Genomic DNA, 22,846 nt, shown 5'->3' with positions numbered 1-22,846 from the left:
AAACAAAACGAAACTTCAATATTACAACAACTTGTTTACCTTCTCTGACACGTCCTGATTATAAAAAGATCTTAAGTCAGCTGTTGCTGACTGAATAAAGAAATCGATATGGAAAGGAGCTGCAACTGAGATCTTGGGCCTGATTGTTTTTACCCTCTACACCTAAATTCATGGAAGATTTTCTGGTATTTTCCCAAAATAGTTTAAACACCAACAAAGTCCACGACACCAAAAAGGAAGACCAGACCCACGATCCCAATGCTGCTGCTTTCCTCTTTGAGAGACATCCCAGCTCTCTGTATGGACATGGGATCCATGTTAATCTTGCATTCAGACAGGGACAATAAAAGGGTCAAGGGCCAAGGACGTTTAAGTTTGGTATTTATTTGAAATGTTTTAATCAATTTTAAACAACAAATTAAAAAGAAAACAAACCTACAAAATGGAGAGCTGGCAGTTCAGCAGATTAAAACCACAAAGAAATGAAAGCAAGTAAAATCATAATAGTAAACAGACTTGGGAGGATTCCAAATACATTGCAGCAAAATGTGACAAGTGGTTCTGAATCCTCATGCACGATGAAGGCACTAATCAAGTTTGTAGCATCTCAAGAGCACAACCCAGCAATAACACTTCACACTGACACAATTAGGCTGGGACACCAGGAGGTCAGTTTCAGAGCTCTCTAAAAGTTCAGTTTAGACGCACCTGAGCGCCTTCCAAGTACACTGGGGCTCTCTGCGTAGAAACTGCAGGGTTAAAAACACTGTGGGAACATGGGAAAACTGCGTTTGACTGACAAAATATGCCAGCACAGGCAGATACAAAGAAATCTTCTCCTCCATGAACGTACTGGAAACATTCTGTTTAGTTTCTGGCTGCGAGGGGCAGCGACACCAGCTGCTGAACCCTGGCCAGGGCCGCGCCTTGCTCACCCCTCTGAGTGGGCTACCCAGACACACCCTGAAGGCGTCTCCCACTGCCGGGGTCCAGGGTGCTGCTGGGAACGGTGCCCCACACAAGCAGGACAACGCAATGCAACACCAGAGCCTGTTTCCTGCTTCACCTGCAGCACTAAAACAAAAGACTTTCTCTGCTTTGCAGCCTTTACAGTCCCAAGTGGGAGAGGCAGCAGGATCTGCACAACACTTCTGTAAGACGCTGTGTGGAAAACGAAGAGCGGACAACCAGAACTGGGACTCGTTTCACCGAGGCATCACAACAGACAAACACAGATAGGCCATTTCTCCAGCACTAAACAAAACTGACACGTTGCGAGATCAATGATAATACACCTGAAATAGTCCAGATCTGTTAGCTGATATTTCATAACTGAGCAGTAGTTTCAACATCTTCCTGCCTCTGCCAAGGACTCCAAAGACAATAACACCTACATTGTTAAAGCTGTTGAAAAAGAAAAGGCTGGAGTGAAAGTCAGTCTGTGCAGAGACTCCTCAAGCCACAAGAGACCACACAGCTCCCACACGAGTGACCTCCCACGAGTGACCTCACAAGACGGCTTCTGTAAGATGCAGAAAAGCTCCACTCTGAGGGACACTACAGTAGCAGCACCTCTCTTTGAAAAACTGGACCATTTCAAGTATCATTTACCAGAAAAAAAAACCCTTCCCCTTAAAAACAACAAAACAACAAAAGTTAAAGTACTCAGCAAGGAAGGAGTCTCATAGTGCCAACAGAAAACCTAGACTGAGGCCAGGACTGGTGTCTGCACAATGAAGAGAGGTGACAGCCATGTGCTCACCAACACCAACAATACCGAAAAAACTCCTGTCTCGGCTCTGAGTGGTTGGTTTATGTAAAATAAAATCCAGTGGTATTTCCAGATGAGAAGAACAGAAAAAGCTTTAATGATTTCCGTGTTGGGTCCGCGTGGAGGAACTGATCAAGAACCCGGTCCCAGGACAGATCTGATTGCGGAAAAGCCTCAGGAGACCCTGTGCTTGCATGTCAGCAGAAATATGACAAGTTGGCAGGTGTGATGTTCCTAATATGTACCACACAGAACAAAACTGCTGAATCTCAGAACTGAAACCAGTCCTTATTTTCAGTCTTTATCATCTTTTGGTCCAAATACATAAAATACGCCATATGTACAGCGGTTGATTAAATTTTCTTTTTTCACTTTTAATTACAACGCTTGTAAACACTTTACAAAGCACCCTAGCAAAAATACTTCTACAGGTAAAAGTATACAAGATGCAAAAAAAAAAAAATCCCATAAATGTACAATACCACAACTGTTTGTAAAACGAGGCAAGTCCACTTCACACGCCGCAGGCCTTGAGCAGCTGGCTGTGCGCTGTCGGCCTGCGGCGCTTGCGAAGAGTCCGGAGAGTGGCGGTCCGATCGGCAGGGCGCGCCCCGGCGCTGGGACAGGCCGGCGAACTCCTCGCCGTCCCGGGCGACGACAACGCTCACGGAAGAAGACACCCTTACCAAAAGATTAAAAAAAGAGTCGGTACTGGAAGTCCATGAGAACGGGTCTCGCCAGCGCGCCTCGTAGGGCCGCTGGCCGCAGCGCCCGTCCAGGGCGAGGGAGTGGGAGGCAGACGCTGGGGCTCTGTCCCCCGGAACAAAGAGGGGCCCCCCGAGGCTTATTCAGTCAGTCGCCCCCGACGGGAGAGTCTCGAGCCGGTGGCGCACACAAAGTTTTGGCACGGTCTCCAGGACTCGCTGCACCGTGAGATCCCTGTGAGCACAAGGCGCTGTCGCCTGCGAAGCCCCCCTTCTCGCCCAGCGCCCGTGACGGGAGGAAGAGGCCGCAGCTGCAGGTCCGATCGTCTCTCACGCTGGTGGAGCCCGTCCCCGGGCTCTCAGTTCATTTTGGGGTAGATCTTCTCGTAGAAGAAGTTCTGGGCCAAGAGGTAGAGCTCGCCGTCCTTCTCCCGCACGGCGTGGGCGCGGACGAACTGGAACTGCTCCAGCGCAAACTCGTAAAACTCGTTCTCCATCTTCCAGATGTCCGACTGCTGCAGCTTGGCTATGGACTCCTTGGTCGGTGGCTTCTTCTCGCTGGTCTTTCGCAGGTGGGACTTCTTTCCTGGAAGGAGAGGACAGTGGTGACAGGCTGCCAGATGGCAGGGGGAGCCCAAACCCAAGTTCCTGCTCTCAGACAAGCCCTAGAGCAGGGGTCCGAAACCGGACAAAGTCAGCCGGGACCCTGATTCAATCTGGGAGCCAGTTTTGCGATTTGTGGTTCAGTATTGAGCTAATTTCCTTTTAATTATTTTACTGCTGTCTACAAAATAAGTACATTATTGTTACTGAAATATAACTCATGCCTTAAGAAGTTAAGTATTTGAACACTATAATAAAATTAAAACATTATCAAGCAGAAGTTTATTATTTGGTCTTTACAAGTTTCGCAAAAGCACAAATGTTAGGAAAAACAGCACAAAAAACATTCACTGGTAAATTAATATCAACTTTGACATCGCACAAGCTTTGAAAGTTTTTCAAACCCTGGACTCGTAAGTCTTTGAATGTCTGCATCTGCTCTGGTTGCTTTATTTGTGGGATAGAAAGTGCTGAAAAACATGCGTCTCACACAGAGGTCAGAGAAAAAGGCAGTAAAAGGAATTTTTTACACATTGCCCAGAACAGTTTTTACTTTTTTCCAATTTGTTCCAGAAAGCACTTAGTGATTCTGTTTTACACCATATGTTGATAGGCTGCTTTTGAAGGCAGTCAAATCTTCTACATCAGAGAAACCAGGCTGCAAACCCAACTGTATTTAGGTGGGAATACATTTTAATGTTATAAGTGTTTAACCCAGGAATGCTTGATTACAGTGATACTTGATATCTAAACATCTTCTTGTATACTAATTACTTTCCACAAAAGGGAGTGTGACTATTTTTAAATCTTTCTCAATGAAGATAGTACTCTCGTGAAGATCGTATTGTGGTTCTTAAACGTTTTTTTACACAAAGTTACAAAACTTTTGTTAAAGTTCTTTCCATTTATAAATATTGTGAAATAACACAATTCTCTCTCATAATGCAGGGTTTCTTTTTTCTGTGGCACTTAAAGGCTTTTGTTAAAAACATGTTTGCGTAGGAGGAAATTTCAGCTTATTAAAGAGGATCTCAGAGTCCTATCTGAAACAGCATGGTGACCATTTTTGGGGAGTGACCCACAGGTTAAGAACCCCTGTGTTAGATCTTGAAACCTGTCAGGAGGCCAAAATAAGAAGAGTACATTTTCCAAAACAATCGCAATGATTTCTGACAGTTTTTGAACACACGTGAATTGATCTACTACACTAACCAAGGTGCTATTAGTTTATTAATCCTCAACTTGAGGGCCCCCAGCAAAATTACCAGCAGTGTGATCGGGCAACTTCAGCAACAAAAATGAAAATGAAAAAACCAACTTCAGCCCACCCTCAACCAGGAAATTCTTTTTCAAGATAAGGAGCAGCGCTTGGACCTTATTAGTCGTTTATTGGGGAAGCACCAGTGTTCACGAGGGCTTGAAAAGATTGGCCCTGCTATACGCGTCGTTGGCTGCGGGTACCTGTGCGGTACAGCTCCGTGGCGCCCCTGAAGAAACGAGGCAGAGCCGCCTCCAGCATCATGATGAAGTCCTCCAGCTCCTCCGTCACGCCCACCAGCAGGTACTCGTTCACCAGGTTGTACTTGGCCTGCTCCAGCGCCCACCTGCTGCCCACGTTCCTGGAAGGACACGCTGCTGTCAGACATGATTAAGCACCGCGCCACACGCAAGCACACCATGCAGAGCAGGGTGCCTGCCTTTCGACAGACCCGGATTCTGAATTTCCAGACCCAGCTGGGGGTGGCGAGTTTCCTCTGGGGAGTGAAAAGACATGACACACAGTACCAGCCTGTCACAAGACTAACGCTGGCTTTAACATACACAGCATGAAGCCCTCGTCTGTCTTCCTTTATTGTCTCTTGTATATAAACTTTTAAATTAATTCTTTGTAGGTGCCATATTGACTACAGCGCCCTGCAGAAAAACAATTTAATGAACAGTGATTTTTCAAAAAAAACTCTTTAGTCTCTCTAAAGGAGATTTAGCTCTGTTCCCAAAAGGGGAAAAAAAACAAGGAACTCGACTGTACTGTCACTGAACCTGTACAAACCTACAGGGAACTGACACACAAGGCGTCAGCGAGGAGAGAAGAGGCTGAAAGCTACTGGCAGGAACAGACCTGGCCTCCCGCACTCACCAGCACTCGGAGTAGTGTCCGCAGAAGAAGGGAATCTGAAGCCAGAGTTTCTCCGCAGCGCAGTCTGAGCCCCCAGCGGCCACGCACTCGTCGAAGGTCTGAAAAAGTCAGACAATTGAACAAGCTGCCCACCAACTTCTCCGTGTGCTGGCTGTCAGTTACAGGCCTTAGATATTAGATTTAGATGCTCCCCTAATTTTTTACATCCAGCACTTCGTTAAAACTGCGTGGAAAACCGAAATAAAGGAACCGCAGCCAAAAAGGTAGCAGGCCATCGCAGAACCAGGAAGGGCTCCGGTCGTGAGCTCTCCAAAGCTCTGCTGGACGACCCAGTGTCAGCAACTCAGCAGCACTTGGTGCACAAACCTCTCGCAGCGTAACCAGTGGACAGTGTGGACACACGATCCTTCATTCATCAGAATTCACAGAGCCATCATCACGGCCGAGTCAGCTTCAGAGCCTGTGGATCCGAGGACAGGTGATTTGCCCAGCACTCAGGTGTGTTGTGTGCTTGTAAGTTATCGAAGAGAAGCTGTTGGAGAGGCGTCAGGCATGTCTGCAGGTCCCGCAGACTCCAGAGATGCTGTCAGACCTGTTAAACGGACACTGTACTCGCTCCCCCCAGCAGAAGCTCAACTCTGACACAGGGAAAGAACCCGAGGCGGCCGATGGTCTTCGGGAAGATAAGCAGCCCGAAGTAGTGGAAACCGGCGCCGTGTGGCATCTCCGGGCGGAGGATTAATTACCTTCTTGTCTCCCTGCTTCCTCCGGCGCAGGCCGGGCCGGTAGTCGTCGCCGAACCGCAGGAAGTAATAGTAGGAGACCAAGCGCTCGATGGGGTCGCGCACAACGTTGATGTAGATCGGCTTCCTCTTCACCCCAAACCTGCACACGCGGATTTTGACAGCACGTCAGAGCGCTCCTCGGCACGCTCGCAGAAAGACACTTTCAAACTCATTTCATCATTCTTACTTACAACAGAATTTTTATTCATTCACACAGAAAAACCAAAAACTCTCATGCACCTGCAAGGTGAAGACTGAACGTCTGCGTACATGACGACAGTGATGAGAGTATTAAAAAGGTACTATAAGATTATGGGAAGGCTTTTAGCACTTGGAAACATTTTACATTCTGTAACTTAAAACATATCACTGCAGCGTGAATGTTTTAATTGTCATGCTGCAAATCATAAGAATAAACATTTTAAAGGTATATCAGTGCCCGGTGTGGTTAGAGTTCTGTAAGTTTCTCAGCTGTGTTCTGCCCTCCTTCTGTAACTGGGAAGGAAATGCACAGTAATTGAAACTCTCCGCGAGTCTGAGCTGCAGTGCTTCTCACTGCCACACGATGGCAGCAGCTACTCAGGCCACCATCAACTAGTGGCGTGAAGCTGGCAAAAAAAGGTACTGAAGTTCCTGATGAAGCTACACACACAGCCCATGTACAAACAAGTCCGCATGGCTCATAGTGCAGACAGGGGCATTAGCCCATCCAAAGCAAGTAACACCACTCCAGCCAAATGGCTCAACGTCTCATCTCCAAATCTGAAACATACCTCAGACCCACCCCTCCATCAGCTTATACATCCATTTAACTTGAAAAGCAGCCAGTTTCCATCATTATTATTTACTTGTATTCAGTATTTGTCCGATGTTTGTATGTGGACATCTATATGCAGCCAGGGATCTCTGTGAGCGCATGCCTTGCTCAAGGGTACACCGGCAGAGCCCCAGACCAGATCCAAAAACCAGCCCCCCAGTGTGTGTCCCGAACCCAGCCCACAGCCCCAAGCCGCTGTCCTGCTCATCTGTTCAGCCCCCAGCCCCCTGGACATGCGACACCACTCACTTGGTGAAGTCCAGGAAGGCCACATGCCCATGATAGAACCCCGGCTTCATCTCCCTCCAGGACGTCACGTTCTTGACGAAGCGGACCTGTAACAACAGGACTGGGCGTCAGAGGGTGCTGAGCAGGGTGCTGCACAAAACCTTCTCAGGTTAAGGTACTTAATACAGTAGGCACAAATTCCTATACAACAATAACAGCTTTCCAAAGAGGCCCCTCAGCAAAGCCTTCTTCCTCCTGGGCACATTCCATTGTTCTGCAGCGACACGCAGCAAACCAGTGTTGCTAGAGGATTCAAAGCACTGAAGAGCAAATACAAACTCACCTTTTGACACCTGTTCACACAGCACACCTCCAGTATTACATCCACCACAGCTGTGGAGGTCATCCATCTGGCAATGGAAGTTCACAGAAACCACCCACAAAAAGCCTCTACATCGTTATCCATTTATTTTATTAAGCTATAAGCTCCTCTTATATAATGTACAGTATTTCCCTTACCACCCTTCCCCACATAAAAACTTCCATGTTTTTCATGACAGTCACTGTTGCCCACCTTGATGCCCCCACAGGCAGTGTGCCCAGGTGCTGCTCTCTGGGGGTTACTAGTTCCCCTTAATCAAGGGGTAGTACTGCCCCCAGATCCCCTTAACGACAGCTGCCACGACTGCCTTCTCCCTAAAGGAACTGCTGATATTTTTCTACAAACTTAAAAGCCTTACATCGCAAGACAGTGCAACACGTGCAAATAACAAGGAAAATACAAAATCAGAAATAAGAGGAATAAAAAACAGCAATGGACAATCAGTGCATGTTATTTACAGACGATACTGTCCCAACGAGAAATGTGAGACTTGTATCGTATGAAAAGGCTGACCAGAGAAAACGTCGAGCGGGCTGGCTTATTGGCAGCGAGGGAAATCCGTCTGCAGACGATTGCCGCCCTCTGACTTCTGGGAATGTCCGGATCACCCGCCCAGCGCGGAGCACTGTGCACTCCGGCTCGCTTGAGCCCAGCGAGGCCAGCCTACACCCCCGTCATGATGTTTTTATTATCTGACTTGCCTCCTCTCGGTCGTGGCTGTATTGTACTTCATAAATTCAAAAAAACATAATTTATTCCTTATTTGTATTTCAGCGGGGTATTCTCATCGATTTTCGCTTAAGTCTTAAAGCTTTGATTAAAACACAGGCGAGGAAGCGCTCAGCAGAGTGCTTTAATAATCCTGCAGGGAGACTGGAAGGGCAGATGCTGACTCAGCAGACACACACCGCATCTCTTTATTAAACTAATTCCACTGCTTTACACCAGTAAGTCGCTTCAAACTAGAGAAGTACAGAAAATTTTAAGAGCTACAATAAATCCACCATTTGTGTCACTGCAGGGCTGCTAACCAGTACCTTTCTTATATACCAGGCGCTGAGTCACTGACAAACCAGCCTCTTTGACCATTTCTCTGGTCAGCCTCTTCGTACCTTACAAGTCTAACGTTCTAGGTGGGACAGTGTTGTCTGTAAATAACATGAACCGATTGTTCTTATTGCTATGATTACTGATTTCATATTTCGTTATTTGTATATGTATTACATGGATACTTATTTGCAAAGGAGGGTTTGTAAGTTTGTAGAAAAATCGTACTATTTCCTTATTTCTCCCCGCTTTGCCACCATGCAGCTCTGGCAAAGACCTCAGAGTATAAACCAGCCATGAGAAGCCTGACCCCCCGGTGGGAGCAGGAGAGGGAAGCGCTTTCAGAGGAGCTCCAGCCACACGCTGCCCGAGAGACAGGCCCGGTCACGCCGAGGAACAGAGCCAGGAGCCGCAGAACCGCAGGGAAAGACTCCAAGAGACTGAGGCCCCAGCACGTTTGGGCGAGAGTGCCTCTGCTATAATGGGCATTAACCAGCTACGATAAACGAACCGTGCACACCCATGCCTCACCTGGTCCTGCAGAGACATGACGGGGTTGTTCTTGGTGGTGTTAATGTGCAGGACGTGATACTTGTTTTTGCCGCACAAGTCGTAGGCGATGTTGGTGAAGGACGTGCTGGCGGTTTTGGGGACCCGGTTGTAGATGATGACCACGTCCTCGCTCTCCTCCAGCGGAGCGTCTCTCGCGCCATCCATCGTGTGGCGCTGCTCGATCTCTCGGACCTCGTGCCTCGCAATGGCCCTCTCTGTGGGAGGAGAGACCAGGTTCTATCATGGCCAGACAAAGAGGTGCAAGACACAACCCCACCAGCGTCGAAGCAGCTCCGGCCCACTCAATCACAGCCGCCTCCGCTTTCACTACACCCCCATCGCTTCCGGGGAATCTAGTCCAGAGCCGATTCAATAACCACAAAATACCTCCCTTCCAAAGCCCACAACTGCAGAATCTGGGTAGCAACTGAATCAGTAGGGTTCTTACAAGGGACAGGTAAAAATCGCAGATGTGAAGAGATCTGAGCCATGAGTGACACTGCTCTCCCAGGAGTGATCACAGCAGGGTGCAGAACAGCGCCATCTCTCGAAGCCCGCAGGTACTGCAAGTTTTAATAAAAATTGCTCTTTTCAAAGCAGAACAGAACGCATTTCCCCTCATGCTGATACATCCTCAAGTGGATGCCCTGGCAGAGAAGTGCACAAGGGTTTCTGCCCATACTGAACCAGAAGGTGTATCAGGTGGTTTGACCACAGTGGTGTCAGCCATGTTCTTTAACAAGCGACACTGCTGGACGCATTTCCAGCTGTACAACTCTGGCCCACAGGATCTCCCCAGAGCAACGTGCTCACACTCCAGTGGCGCCAAGAACAGACGTCCAGCCACCTGGGTGCTGGGACTGTATCAGTCAACGGTAAGGAAATGATTTCATGAACAAAACCAGATCCCGAGCTGAGCCCACACCTCAGGTATACGTCTGTTAGCACTGACTGGGACTCATCCATCCACCTCTTCCCAAACCGCTTCTCCCGGTTCGGGTTCTCACCCGGCAGGCAGCTCTCCCTGGACAGGTCGCCAGTCCATCGCAGGGCCACATGGATACAGCTAGGACCTTACACTGGAGCAACACTACAGCAGGAAATGTTTCACCTGATAACCAAATTTAGAACAACCTTTTGGCCATCTAATGAGATGCGATCCCATCTTGGAGACGAGCTGTATTCAATATCGTTATTTATATAAACACAATTTGTTTTTTACATGAACACATTAAATTAAAAAAGTGCCACGATAAGTCTGCCTATCTTAATGGAGAAAATCAGTAACAGTCTAAACAGTAAAAGTAAAAATGCATCATTTGTGATGCCCAGCAGTCTGCAGTGCCCTGCTAACGGCTGGAGAGCAGATCCACCCGTGTGAGACCGGCTGGCTCGGATCGGGATCGGCATCGGGATCAAGAGCCCCGGCCCCACGTTCTGTCCACTCCGCCGGGACTGCAGCTCTGCACTTCCTTTCCCAAACTAAAAGTCCTTTACAGGGACCAATCAAGTCTTTTCAAGTCTAACTTGAAAATAAAAGCCTCTATTCCTGTAATAGACGTAGTGTTTTAACTGTCACTTCCACAAAACCATACCGATATGCATGTACACACTATATTTAAAAACAAGCTACACTGACAAATTGTGTAATCGGTGTACTACAGACACACAACTGGTTTAATGACTGCACTGTGAGCAATGATGAAGATAGTAACAAGACAACTGGAATCAGGTCTGGGGAACACTTACAAAGCAGAAGGCTCTGAGCTGGACTGCCAGTTGATTCAGGCACAATTTCACTTGTTCTCTAGTTAAGAGCCCCCTTGAGTTTTAATGAAAAATAAGCGCTGCCTGAAAAGCAATTCATTTCAATATAATAGAGTACAGTCATTTTCTTGTGCTATTCCCTGTTGAAGGCAACTCGCATGACACTGTGAACGAACTGCTTGCGTTCCTTCGGCACGTGAATGTCATTTCCACACCTTGGGTCAGCTGTCAGGCGGCAGAGATGAGCTGGGACTGGGCATAAGGCTGGCAAGAAACAAAATGGTCTTTAAACTGCAGCTGTGCTCTCGAGTGTTTACTGCTGTAGCAGAAAGAATTTTTAAATGAAATATGGTCTGCATTTAAATGAATTGACTTACTGCAGATACAGGGCTGCAATACTTAAAGCATGTCTTCAGACAAACTATTTTGTGACTTTTGTAGAATAAAAATAATTTATTGAAGCGGCAAGATCTGCATTTCCAACAATCTGCTTATTGCTGCCATCAAAGCAGTTTCACTCAAATGGAAATGAAATTTGGACGGTAATTCTAAAATATTTATAAGTAGGAATGTGTTTTATATTCAATACAAAAAAGTCAAACACCTGCTTCCCTAATCTTGCGCCGAACCCTCCTCGCACACGTTCACATGCCTGAAACCAGCCAGCACCACTGCACTCGTCACTGTCCGAACTGGCGCACTCTTTAATAAAATGCTTTGCTTCTTTGACAAAAGAACATGGGCGTCTTCCTCTGGCTTCTTCCCGACTCCCCAGACACTGCGCAACCAGCAGCAGCGCCAACCCCGGGCAAGACGGACAGGCGCAGCCAGCGGAGCCGCTCCCAGCGCGGAGAGAGCTGTCTGGAACATTTCTGCGAACAAATACACCTGTCGCTGTCCTGCCGCTGCCCCATCTCGTAAAGCGAGGAAGAAAAGTGAGATCAATCGTGCTCGTCCCCCACCCCGGCCTGGTCTGCAGCGGCTGCACATCCCTCACGACTCTCAGCAGAGCCGGTGTCACAGTGTTTATCTGCCTGGACACTCTGTCAAGGAACGAGACGAAAGACCATGTGTAGCTGATGTACATTACAGGAAGATTCAGGACCTACTCATCACCTGCTTGTAAACTGCATTCCTGCTGTACCCCACTGTTCTCAGCCAACACAAAACAAAGCTGACATTGAGAGCATTTGAAAAGGGGAAAAAACAACTTAAGCATGCATGTTTAAGTCTGCACATTCAAGTCTGTATTCTAAGAAGCAAAAGAGACTAGATCATTTAAAAACCAGGCCTCCTTCGGCTATAACTAACAGTGAGACTATTACCCAGGCACTGCTGCTAGCAGTCTGCACTTGGCTATGTCACATCTTCACTCCTCAGCATTTGCATATTTTTAATGCTTCCCTTTTGCAATAATGTTTTTACAGCATTTGCCATAAGCTGTTCTCAATAAGAGGGCTGTAGATTCATTAAATGTTAAAAATGCATACATTTCTGCCTACAGAAAATTTAGAGCCCAAAGCTACACTTTGACACTTTGCTCCAGTCGGCACATAAAAGGAAACATGGATAGGGCAGTAATATTTCAGAAAAGCATTAGTTATATTACACTGACTAGTACATTAATTGTCTTGTTTGAAATTCCTCCAAAAAGTCTTTAATGCAACTCAAATACTCACAGTTTGTCTTTAAAAGGAAGGTATTTCTACATTTAGTGCTCCATACAGTACAGCACTTCACACACACTGAGGTGTGTGCGAAGCTTTCAGCTGCCTGGAACTACAGTGCAATGACGTCTACTTAAGGTGTCCACACCTTAAGGGAAACAAGAGGAGGGTCCCAGAGCGTTCAGGGAGAAACAGGTACCTGCAAGAAACGCTCGTTGAGGAAATGATGCACGTGTACAGGTGAGGAAGAAATATGGCTTGTACAAACAGTCTTGGCACCTTCTATCTAAAACAAGAACATTCAATTGAGATTGACTCTGTACCTGACTGTCGCTTCTGTGCTTATTGGACACATTATTCCTGGTGAGTGAATAATCCTATTTGGGACACGGTACCGATACACACATCTGTAACTGCTGGTTTCACAAAACTGGTCTCCGGCATTCCAAAGGGAGATCTTCTATGCCGTGAAGTTTTAATTTAGTTTCTTGAAACTAACATCTTTTAAGTAAACGATAAAATGGCAAACACTTGAAGTTCCACCTGACTTCCTGCCAGACAACCCGAGCTGAAAGAAGAGGGGGGCAGCGTCTTCATGCAAAGCAGTTTAAATGGCTGCAAATGACCAAGTTTCCAAGATGGATCAAGTAACTGTACGGCTACCACTTCGTTTTTCTGATGTTAGTGCTTCTGGAGATGCACTGTTCTTGAGAGGAAATGAACAGCCCAGGATGATGCACTGAGCTCTTCAGGGAAAATATCGTTTATAAAGACTGGCTCTTCTTTTCATTCTTGTGCCAGATACATATACACGCCACCATTTCCTGTTAATTGCTATTTTAATTGATTTGCATTCAAGTTCAAAGCTACTCATGAAACCTGGTTACTGGGGCATCATTTAATTGAAGAAACTTTACATTCCAATAAAAAAAGAATAGGAGATGATCACGCACTCTTTGAGCAATTTAAATCCATAATCGTTCAATCGAAATAGGTCAGTCACAAACAGGACTTCACTATACTGTCTTTACCTGACAGACCAGGCCTTTTACTACACTTCACATGCCATTAACCAAGCCCCAGCAACACCACTCCAGTCCCCACACCAAAATGCAACTTTAAAATACTACACTGAGAAACCATGTGACCAAGCGTCTCTTGATAGACCTGCTTCCAGACGTTTGTTTCATTTCTAGGTCTTTTAAAGACTTTATAAAGGAGCGAAAAATACAAACACATAAGCAATAGAGGCTGCAGGGATGACTGATGGACCGATGTCCATTAAGCTGATGCAGCTGCAGTTTTCACTCCAAACACGACAGCTGAGAACAGAATAACGAGCATTCAGCTGAAATATTCAGTACACCTCGGAAGAGCCCTGCTGCTGCCTCTCACATACATCAATACCTTTCCAGTCCGCGTCAGGGAGGAGATAAACATGTCTCGGCCGAGTTTCATGTCCACGTAGGAGAAGAAAAAAAACCACAGAGCATCCAAAGAGTCAGACAGTCGGAAGCTCTCCGAAGTCTCCGAAGAGGAGAAACGAGAGAGGAGTTAGAGCACATTTGTTGATGTGTTTACAGGGCTCTGATGTTGTCTGGTTTTCCACACACCCTAATACTGTAATTACACAAAGATCAGCTCGTTAATTGACCCATTCGTCTTCTACAGCTGTTGCCCATCGGTGCATAAAATAACCATCTTTAAATATTGATCATGGCTTAATAAGCTGTTGTATATCAGTTTCTCACATCTGAGTATCGGCAGCCTTCCACTGTGTCCCCAGAGGAATTTATATCACTGTCTATTACTGTGTCCTGGCTGTTTATTTCTTGTGAGCAGGCAGAAGGGAGTCTAAACCAATCTTCACACAGGATACGAGAGAACTGGTGCGAGTTCAGTGAGGGTCTGCTGCACCCCACAATACCCAGACTGAGCAAGTGAAGCGTTTGCAGCGTTTGAAAAACAAAGCAAACAAGAAAATCCCATGACAGAAACAGCCTTGTTGAAAGTGTGTTTTCAGGCTTCACAGAAAGGCATTCAACAGGGCCCGGTCCCTGGTTCTTTTAGGGGATGGTGCTGAACTCTGGGGCACTGAGGCCTAGAGGCTGCTGCAGTTCGCCCTGCTGAAACAGGGCTGCTACTCGGACCACGCCTGGGGGAGGGGGGGGGTTCACCGACTGATTGGGCGACGACGTTTCTCATCCCCGCCTCGTTCCAAGTCTCCAAAAATCTGATTTCCTCCAGAATGAGTCATAACCTTTTCTGAATGCATGCACGGGAATTAGCATACCTTAATTAGCAAAAAAAAATCTGCTACTTCACAACGCATAAACAAATTTCCAGGTGATTAAGTCTTTGATGATGATATTGAACAGCAGAGCCATAATTACAAGTGACATTTCCGCCGCAGCCCGATGGGGAGCTAATCACAGTCTCCGAGCGCTGCAGGAGCCCCACAGGGAGCCTTTATCCATTTTTCATGACAGCGCTGCAGTGACCGAGCAACTCTGCCACACAACAGCAGAGAAGATCTGCTCAGTGCTTTCATTCGAGTTTGTGAATGCTCAGCGAAGTGGCTCTAATGCAGATGGGATATGTATCCATTGCTACCCCCTAGCACTATTTCTAATGTGCAAAGAGGAAAAGTAACAGCAAGTTTTACAGCTCAGACGAAAACCCCGAGTACAGTTCAGCTTCTAGTCACATCACAGTTATCAGAGCCCTGTCTTGTACCTGTGGCTGAGGAGATTGGATTCTTTTTGGCTTGGGATGAGTACATTCTGGCAAAAAGACTATCGAGGTCTTCAAAAACCACAAGGGTGTAGAAAAACAGCACAGCCTTGAACCCTGCAAGGAAGAACAGGTATCTGAACATGAAATGACTGGTACTTCATGGAGCAAACCGACCCATTTCCTGTCTCAAAGACCAGACTCGGGCCCAAAGTCTCTCCTCACCCACAGCTTCACACATGCCCGACTGCCGCCCTTCCTCAGCACAGCTCAAACACCTCCGATTTAACCAGAGCCTGCCCCCGTCAGAGGCTCTGCAGGTGCAAGAACAGAATTTCACACAGGTAACCGCACAGCCCTTGCAGCTCAGGAGGTGCCAAGTCCATGCTTGCTCTCCAATGGAAGGAGGCAGTGTCAGCCAGGTACAGCTTGAGATTTATGTGCAGGTGCTCTAGATCAGCATCTCCCGGGTGTGAATTTACTTCAGTCTGAACACGGCTGCTGCTGAGCTCGGAGCCAGAAGAGTGTCAAAGTGGCCTGTCAAACCTCTCTCGCCCCTCCACCAGCAGAGCTCCAAGCTCCAAGAGTGACCGATCGACAGCGGTTTCTGGTCCAAACACTGAATCCTTTTGGTACAGGTCCAGCCTTCTTAACACTGGAGCCCGACACTGACTAGCTCAGCCCCCCTTTCATCCCTGTATGAAAACTGTAAAACGTTAGACAAACAAGTGTTAAGCTACCATATTCCTATGCACCACACCAGGACAAGATATTTTTAAAGTCACTCAGTGCTCTGTGGAATCAATTAAGAAAATTTGTGATGGCCGACCTGCATCTTTTTAAATTAAAAATTGAGAACTTATCTTTTTGTCACCAACACCTCAATTTGGATACAACTCTATATATTCTATATAGTCTTCTATAACTGTCTCATTTACACACCTTACAACTATGATGCTGATGTCTCTTTGGATCCTTCCGAGACCTGATTTTAAATTCGCAGCACAAATTCCCAGAGTACTTTCCTCTCCAACTTCTTAAACAGCTTTCAAAATCAACACCTCAGCTTTCACTTTGCGCACCTCCGTTCACATGAATATTAACAGCATATGAATACATATATTTCCAAGTTTGAAGTAAAAAACATCTTAAGATTACTTTTTTGTATTACAAAATCCCTGAGAAAACAGAAGGCAAGTTATAAATATGGTTTTCTAAAATGGTTCATACAAAAACATCACCATACCATAGTCATTGTTCTGATTTGGTGAGAAGTGAACTGCCTAAGAGCAGAGATATTTCCATTTAGTACAAAAATTCAGGAGACAGCTAACCTCTGTCACTACTAAGGCCTCTTTTACATTTATCAGAGATGCCCCTTGACTGCCTTTGGGTCAGTATTTGTTTGGAACTTTCCCCTGTTCACACCTACAATATCTACGGCTGCCTAATGCTTCATGCTTGTGACTTAGAAGCCAAATTTCACAAGACTGCTTTTCGGGAAGGCAAAAGTGATGTAAACAAAGAAATGCTGAAGGTGGAGTGACAATGTGAAGAGATGAGAGCTCCTACATTGTAATGTGGTTAAGATGCACACAAGGAAATGCAGGCACACTTCTCACATGGCAGGGCCTGCCAGTCCTACTTATTAGCAAAAGCCATTCTACACCTGGACAGCAGAAGTTCAGTTAACTTAAGGTTTACTCACTACCTTCCCTTTAAAACTTTTCTCTTAGATTGACTATTTCTGAACTTCTCATTAAAGTTTTGGGTGCAAATAAGTACTTCTGATTAAAGGATGAAGTGAAGCCCAACCTGGGTGAATTATTTTATTTGCAATGTCGCACAGTGGCCAGTTTGGGGCTGTGGAGCTTTCTGGGTACTAGTGAGAGTTTCATGATCATCTGCGATTGATCTACAGACAGAAGCATTGCAGGTGCTGAGAAGGTGTCATTTGAAGGCAGACAGTCTGACTAAACTGAGGCAGCTGTGTTACGTCTCAAGAAAAAAAAAACAGGTGACGACTTGTCTGGATCAACCTGGGACGCCCAGTTTGCATACATAAACAATCCTTCCAGCTTATGAAAGGGCTTCGGATTTGTCTACTTTAAAACAAAGAAAAAACTAGATCACTGGATCAATCACCAGCTGGCAACCTAACGAGCTTGATCTGCTAAATGGCTTCCTTTCTTGGAAAACCTTTATTCTTCCACAGTGTCCAGCCAGCAATTTCCTAACCGCTTTATTCCACACAGGGTCGTGGTGGAGCTAGAGCCTGTTCTAGCAAGCAACAGGTGCAAGGCAGGGTATGCTGGATGGGACGCCACACTCACACACTCACACACTCACACACTCACACACTCACACACTCACACACTCACACACTCACACACTCACACACTCACACACTCACACACTCACACCAGGACTGCCTTCCCAGAAGCCTATTACTCTACAGCATGTCTGTAGACTGTGGGAGGAACCCAGGGCAGCTGGAGGGAGCCCACACGAGTACAGACTCCATGCAGACAGCACACCAGGAAATGAACCCAGGGACCCAGGGCTGCGAGGGAGCAATGCTAAACACTGGACCACCACGCCGCCCTGCTCCCTGATGCTTATTAAAAAGAACATTACACTGACAGTCTTCCCAGGACTCTCTCTTTCATAAGTCTGTTTCCTGTAATAAAATGCTAACGAGTTTGCATGCGCCAGGCCCTCACTTGAGCCCCGAACAGAGAGCAGCTGGCGAAGTGCTTAGTGCTTCTCGCGTACCAGCAGCCTTACTGCAGAGGGAAGTGTTAGATTGCTCGTCTCTGAAAACATTCCCACCCCCATTAGGGCACATCAGATGGGTCTCCTATTACAGCAGCGAGGAAGAGCAGATCAGGAAGGCACTCCTGTGACTGGGAGAGGGAAACCAGAGTGCTGCATGGAGGGTCAGGAGACAGCTTGTCTCTGTCAGGGGCGAATGTATTGGAGAGCAGTGGAAGTGTTGATCTTGGAAAACAAAAAGGCTACAAGGGTATTGTATTTCTGCGGTGTTAAAACTGACAGGTTTAGGCTACCGTCAGCTCAGTGGAGTGTTTCTTTTCCGTTTCTAAAAAGGGTTATTGTACTCGACCAGTTTCCTGGGGTTCGTCAGTGACAGCAGATGTCTCTCTCAAACACAGTAACATAACACGAGCATCAGACCTCACGAAGTTCCACATGAGCTAGCTCGTGACCTGTGAGGGACGCTGGAAGAGGATGATGGCTTATTTTCAATCACCGCGCGCATGCTGGCCTGTTCCCCTAGTGGCCCAACAAGCCCTAACTCCCTGCCCATAAAGGGCCCCTGATCCAAAACAGTCGGGTCTATGGGGGCTGCACAAGAACACAATGTGCTGGAGAGCGCCGTTTCCTTCCCTTCCCTAGCAAAGGGCAGATCGCCTGCAGGCAGAGGCCGTGATGCACAATTGTGTGGGATTCAAGTGCAGTCTTCTCAAGCTCTGCCAGTTTTCAATAGGATTGGGGCTTGGGGATTGTTTGTTTTATGCCATCTTCTCCAAACTCTCATCACTGTCCTGGAACCAAGAGACACAAGCTTCAGACCCACAGAGAATGTGTCCCTCGCACGCAGACTAGGGATAAGGGGAATCCGTCCCCACATGGATAACAAGAGGCCCCAGCTGCAGCTCCAGGATGCTACGAGACAGAGCTTCTCCAAAAAGGGTTAAATTGCTAAAATGCTACAATATTATAATTCTCCAGATGAAGCATCTGAAGGCCTAAAAAACAAAAACTTGAATGCTGTATATACAGTTAATTAAGCCCTAATAGGAACTCCTCCACAAAATGACCTTCATTGATCTAACCTTCAGGGACTCGAGATGTAATTACTGACAGACACTGAAACGGTTCAAAACGGATCTATAAAATCACATAACAGACCCACTGAGGAGGCCCCATCACAGTTGATGTCTACAAGAACTTTGTTTTTCAGATAATCTGTCGAGCTGAATGTACCTTAATGAAAAACAATTCCAGAACAGTGAAAAAAGAAGGTTAAATCCTATCTCTTGGAAATATTCACAAAAATCGAAGATAATAGCCTGACTCCCTTCAAGAAATGGCTGACTGAGATCCTTGGATCAATTCACCAATAAAAAAACAAGGGGCTAGACAGGCTGAACGGCCTCCTCTCGTTTGCAAACCAAGCTCCGAAATTCTACATTTCTGATATGAAGAGCATTTCGAAGAAATATAACTATTCTAATCTACAGAAGTCTCTATGGAAAGACGCCCAGAAATAGTTTCTCCCATTAACATTTAAAACCTTTTTGCAGTTAATTATCTGTGAACACTGAAAAGGCAGATGCACAATGAACTGAAATTGGAATTCTACTTTTTTTTCCCCGTTACACATAAGCCACCAGCCTTAAATAACGAGAGATCCTTTCTTCCATGTGGTATTTCTGCCTGCCAAGTGTTTTAATATTGAAGGCCCTGAGAGGACACAGGAACACAGTAAGATTATCTAGATATGAAAGCTGTGATCGATAGGCAGAGCCCAGGGTAATACAGTCCTTTCTTCAAGCGTGCTGTGGGGAGAGGGAACCACAGATTGATTGGTTCTAATAACGTTTGTTGATTTAATTGGATACATGCAGATTTATCACCTATCAATGAGAGCCGAAACAGGATAGGCAGGGTGATTGATCAGAGTGCACTACATTATCTCACAATACCTGGCAGCATTGGGCTCTGTGGGCCTGACAGGCCGATATTACTGACAAGCCTGTTTCCTTCCTGCTGATTAAATGAAAAATAGATGGCAAACCAGGACAAAGCTGGAACTTCTTTTTTTTTTCTTCCTTGGCTCCTTTAATGAAATATTCTTGGCCAGTTGGGGGGGTGGGGGGGGGGGTGTATTCAAATAGCCTTGTTTGGGGAAATTCTTAAAAAAAAACACAAATCGTGGTCCTATGCTGGCGTTTCCCGTGGAGCTGAACCGTTCTGCTCCTAGAAGTGCCTGCAAGCATGTGCAGTGCAATCAGCAAGCAACGAGCTAACAAGCAATAAGGCTTCAGATGTTTTCCATTTAATTTTTCATCAGCACGCTATCCGTCCTTTCCAAGTCTAATGACAAGAATCTTTAGGGAAAATCCAGGGGCAGCTATTTCCGACTACCTCTCTGTGCGAACCGATTTGTATCAGCTGCTGCAGCTTGAAGAAGGCGCTCTGTGGACGCCCAGTCCTTCCCTCTGCAGAATGTTGGCGCTTTGACATCGTGAGCTTTGCTCCGCCAGGGAGCTGGCTGTCCTCCCCCCCACCTCGGCCTTCAGCAGCACTCATCCTCCCAGCCACCAGGGTCACCTTCACCGAAGCACGAACAGCTTCTGTTCCTAGAGCAAACTGGGTTGCGGGTGATGCGAGGGGATGCCGAGCTTCATATGTGAACAGCTCTCGGAGAGAACACTGATTCAACCTTAACTTAAGTGAGCTGGAAACAGGAGGATTAAAGAGGTGCCAAGGCAACCACTCTAAGTCTTGCTCCTGCAAAGCCAGAGGGCCGGGAGACTCCTGGACGGCTCACCTTTGAAGTCGCGTTCCTGATCATTTCTGCCATAACTGCAGCTTTCTCCCGAGTTCCCGAGGAAAAGGGAAGGCTTGGTGTCACACGGCTGTGGATGAAGGTCAAATCCAAGCCTGCGTGCACAATTTAATAATCTAACAACCCCACTGAACTCTGTCTCATTATCAAGACAGCGCTGCCACAGTGCAAACACAGATAAGGCAACAGGCAGCCCTCTGCATCCCAGCTGAAAGCTTTCACAGCAAACACAGAATAAAAGGAGCACTCTCTTGGGGAAGAGAGGCAGACAGAATAAATTAAGCTGATGCGGCTGATTTGAGTGACTCAGTAACTCATAAATGCTTTACCTCCAACTGCAAGTGTTTAATAGCCAACCTAACCCTGCAGCAGGAATAAAAAAAGGAAGACAAATCTGAAAATACATTTCAGATTTTTGGGGTGTACTTATTGGTTCAGAGATGAAAGAACAAGAATACAAGATGTTTTACTTGTTTTTTCTTCTTGTTTTTATTGCATATGTCAATAAAGACTGGCCTGAGCAGAATGGACCAAAGCGCTATTTGTGCAAGCAGCAGACAACTGGCACGGGCCACAGAGGGTCTTCACAGGCTCACCCCAGCTCTGACTCCACACACGGGGCAGAACCAGGCCAAAGGAGGCTGCTGGTTCTGTCAAGGTGACATCAGAGCAGCTGTGATCCTTCGTCTCCATCCTCACGGCTGTAGCAACTGGGTGAGCATCTGTTGCTCTGGGTGAAACCAGATGTCCATTAGAGGACGGCACTCATTCAACCAGTCTGTGGCTTTAGCCCCACACTGGGAGACGAAACAGCTTTATAAGTCAAAGACAGGGCCTGACTGCTCGTCACCACTGAACTGTGCTTGCGGATCGGAGAGATTAATGCTTCTCAACTCTCAATCACACTATTGCATTTTTTTATTATATCATATAGTTTTAAAAAAGTCTGAAGTATTTTTATAATATCTATGCTCATGAATTGCTCTGTCACTGACTTTCTCCATATTTAATTTTCATGTGAACCAAATGAATTTACCACAGCAAGCAAAAATACACATTCTATTGCAATAAAGTAATATTTTTACAGAGAGAGCTGTCAGACAATTTGCTCAACCTTTGCCTTTTAGTGGACTCGGTGACATGTTGCTCAGTCTTCATTTACTTGTTTTGAGTGCATGAAGCTAAAAATGGGACTTTATATGGAACAAAGTGTTTCAAATTGAGAAGCAGCTATGATAAATGTGTGTTGGGTTCACAGGAGTTTATGAAAGACTTGGTGACGAAGCAAAACACTAAGTATCAGTTTAGCTTCCCTTCAAGGAATAACTGTAAATCTAATGTCTCTAATTTCAAATGTTAAGCTCTCATATTATTGATCGAGAAGCCATTTTTCCCACGGAGGGGACTTCACTGTCCAATGCACTGCGCTGTGAACCGCGTCTCCCAGCTGGCAGGACAGGGCATGTCCCTACTGTGCTCAGCGCACTGAGCCCTGCAGTGAGATGCAGAACCATAACTCAGATATCAACGTTTATTAGAATTCAAAAGACCGAGCGGCATGCAAAAGCACGAAGGCTTATTATGCCGCATCAAAACAAAACACACTGCTGTCATTAGAGTTAATGCACTTCATTAGCTATTTTACCATTTAAGACACCTCGTACAATGTGACACATTACTGCACAGCCGATCACTCCATTAGCTTGCTGTGAAACTGAGCAAACAGCCAGGCTGGAGACGGGCCTGGCTGTGCTGGCTTTCCACAACAATTCCTTCACAGAGCCCACCTAAGCGCGGCTCCGTGCGGCAGCTCAGTGACCACATGCACCTGCCGCAGGTAGAGTAGGCCTGCACCGCGCAGGTGTGAGAGTCGTGGTGCTGAGGCCCAGTGTTTCTGGAGGAAAAAGCAGACTGTTACACAAGCACACCCAAAGAGAAGCAGAGGTACAGCTCAGAAGTGTGTAAAAACTGTATTAGAAAGAAGAAATGCTATATCTGAAGTCTAGCTATTAACCATAGCTGACCTGTCTCAGTTCTTGCATGAGGCAATTAGAAGT

At 46.4% G+C, this 22,846-nt stretch overlaps 1 protein-coding gene across 2 annotated transcripts in view; it reads right to left on the bottom strand.

Moving 5' to 3' along the window:
• Window positions 1-364: 364 nt before the first annotated feature.
• The window catches only part of hs2st1a (heparan sulfate 2-O-sulfotransferase 1a), a 72,836-nt gene continuing 50,354 nt past the window's right edge, over window positions 365-22,846 (bottom strand). For both annotated transcript variants that reach the window (XM_015355270.2, XM_006634712.3), the window contains 6 exons: window positions 9,006-9,241; window positions 7,067-7,152; window positions 5,962-6,100; window positions 5,216-5,313; window positions 4,540-4,697; window positions 365-3,061 (listed from right to left, as the gene is read on the bottom strand). In XM_015355270.2, the coding sequence (XP_015210756.1) occupies window positions 2,835-3,061; window positions 4,540-4,697; window positions 5,216-5,313; window positions 5,962-6,100; window positions 7,067-7,152; window positions 9,006-9,241 (944 nt within the window). In that variant the 3' untranslated portion in view covers window positions 365-2,834. The remainder of the gene's footprint in view (window positions 3,062-4,539; window positions 4,698-5,215; window positions 5,314-5,961; window positions 6,101-7,066; window positions 7,153-9,005; window positions 9,242-22,846) is intronic.

The sequence above is a fragment of the Lepisosteus oculatus genome, chromosome 9 (assembly GCF_040954835.1).
Source record: "Lepisosteus oculatus isolate fLepOcu1 chromosome 9, fLepOcu1.hap2, whole genome shotgun sequence".
Classification (NCBI taxonomy): Eukaryota; Metazoa; Chordata; class Actinopteri; order Semionotiformes; family Lepisosteidae; genus Lepisosteus; species Lepisosteus oculatus.
This window is presented reverse-complemented; position numbering and strand designations above follow the sequence as displayed.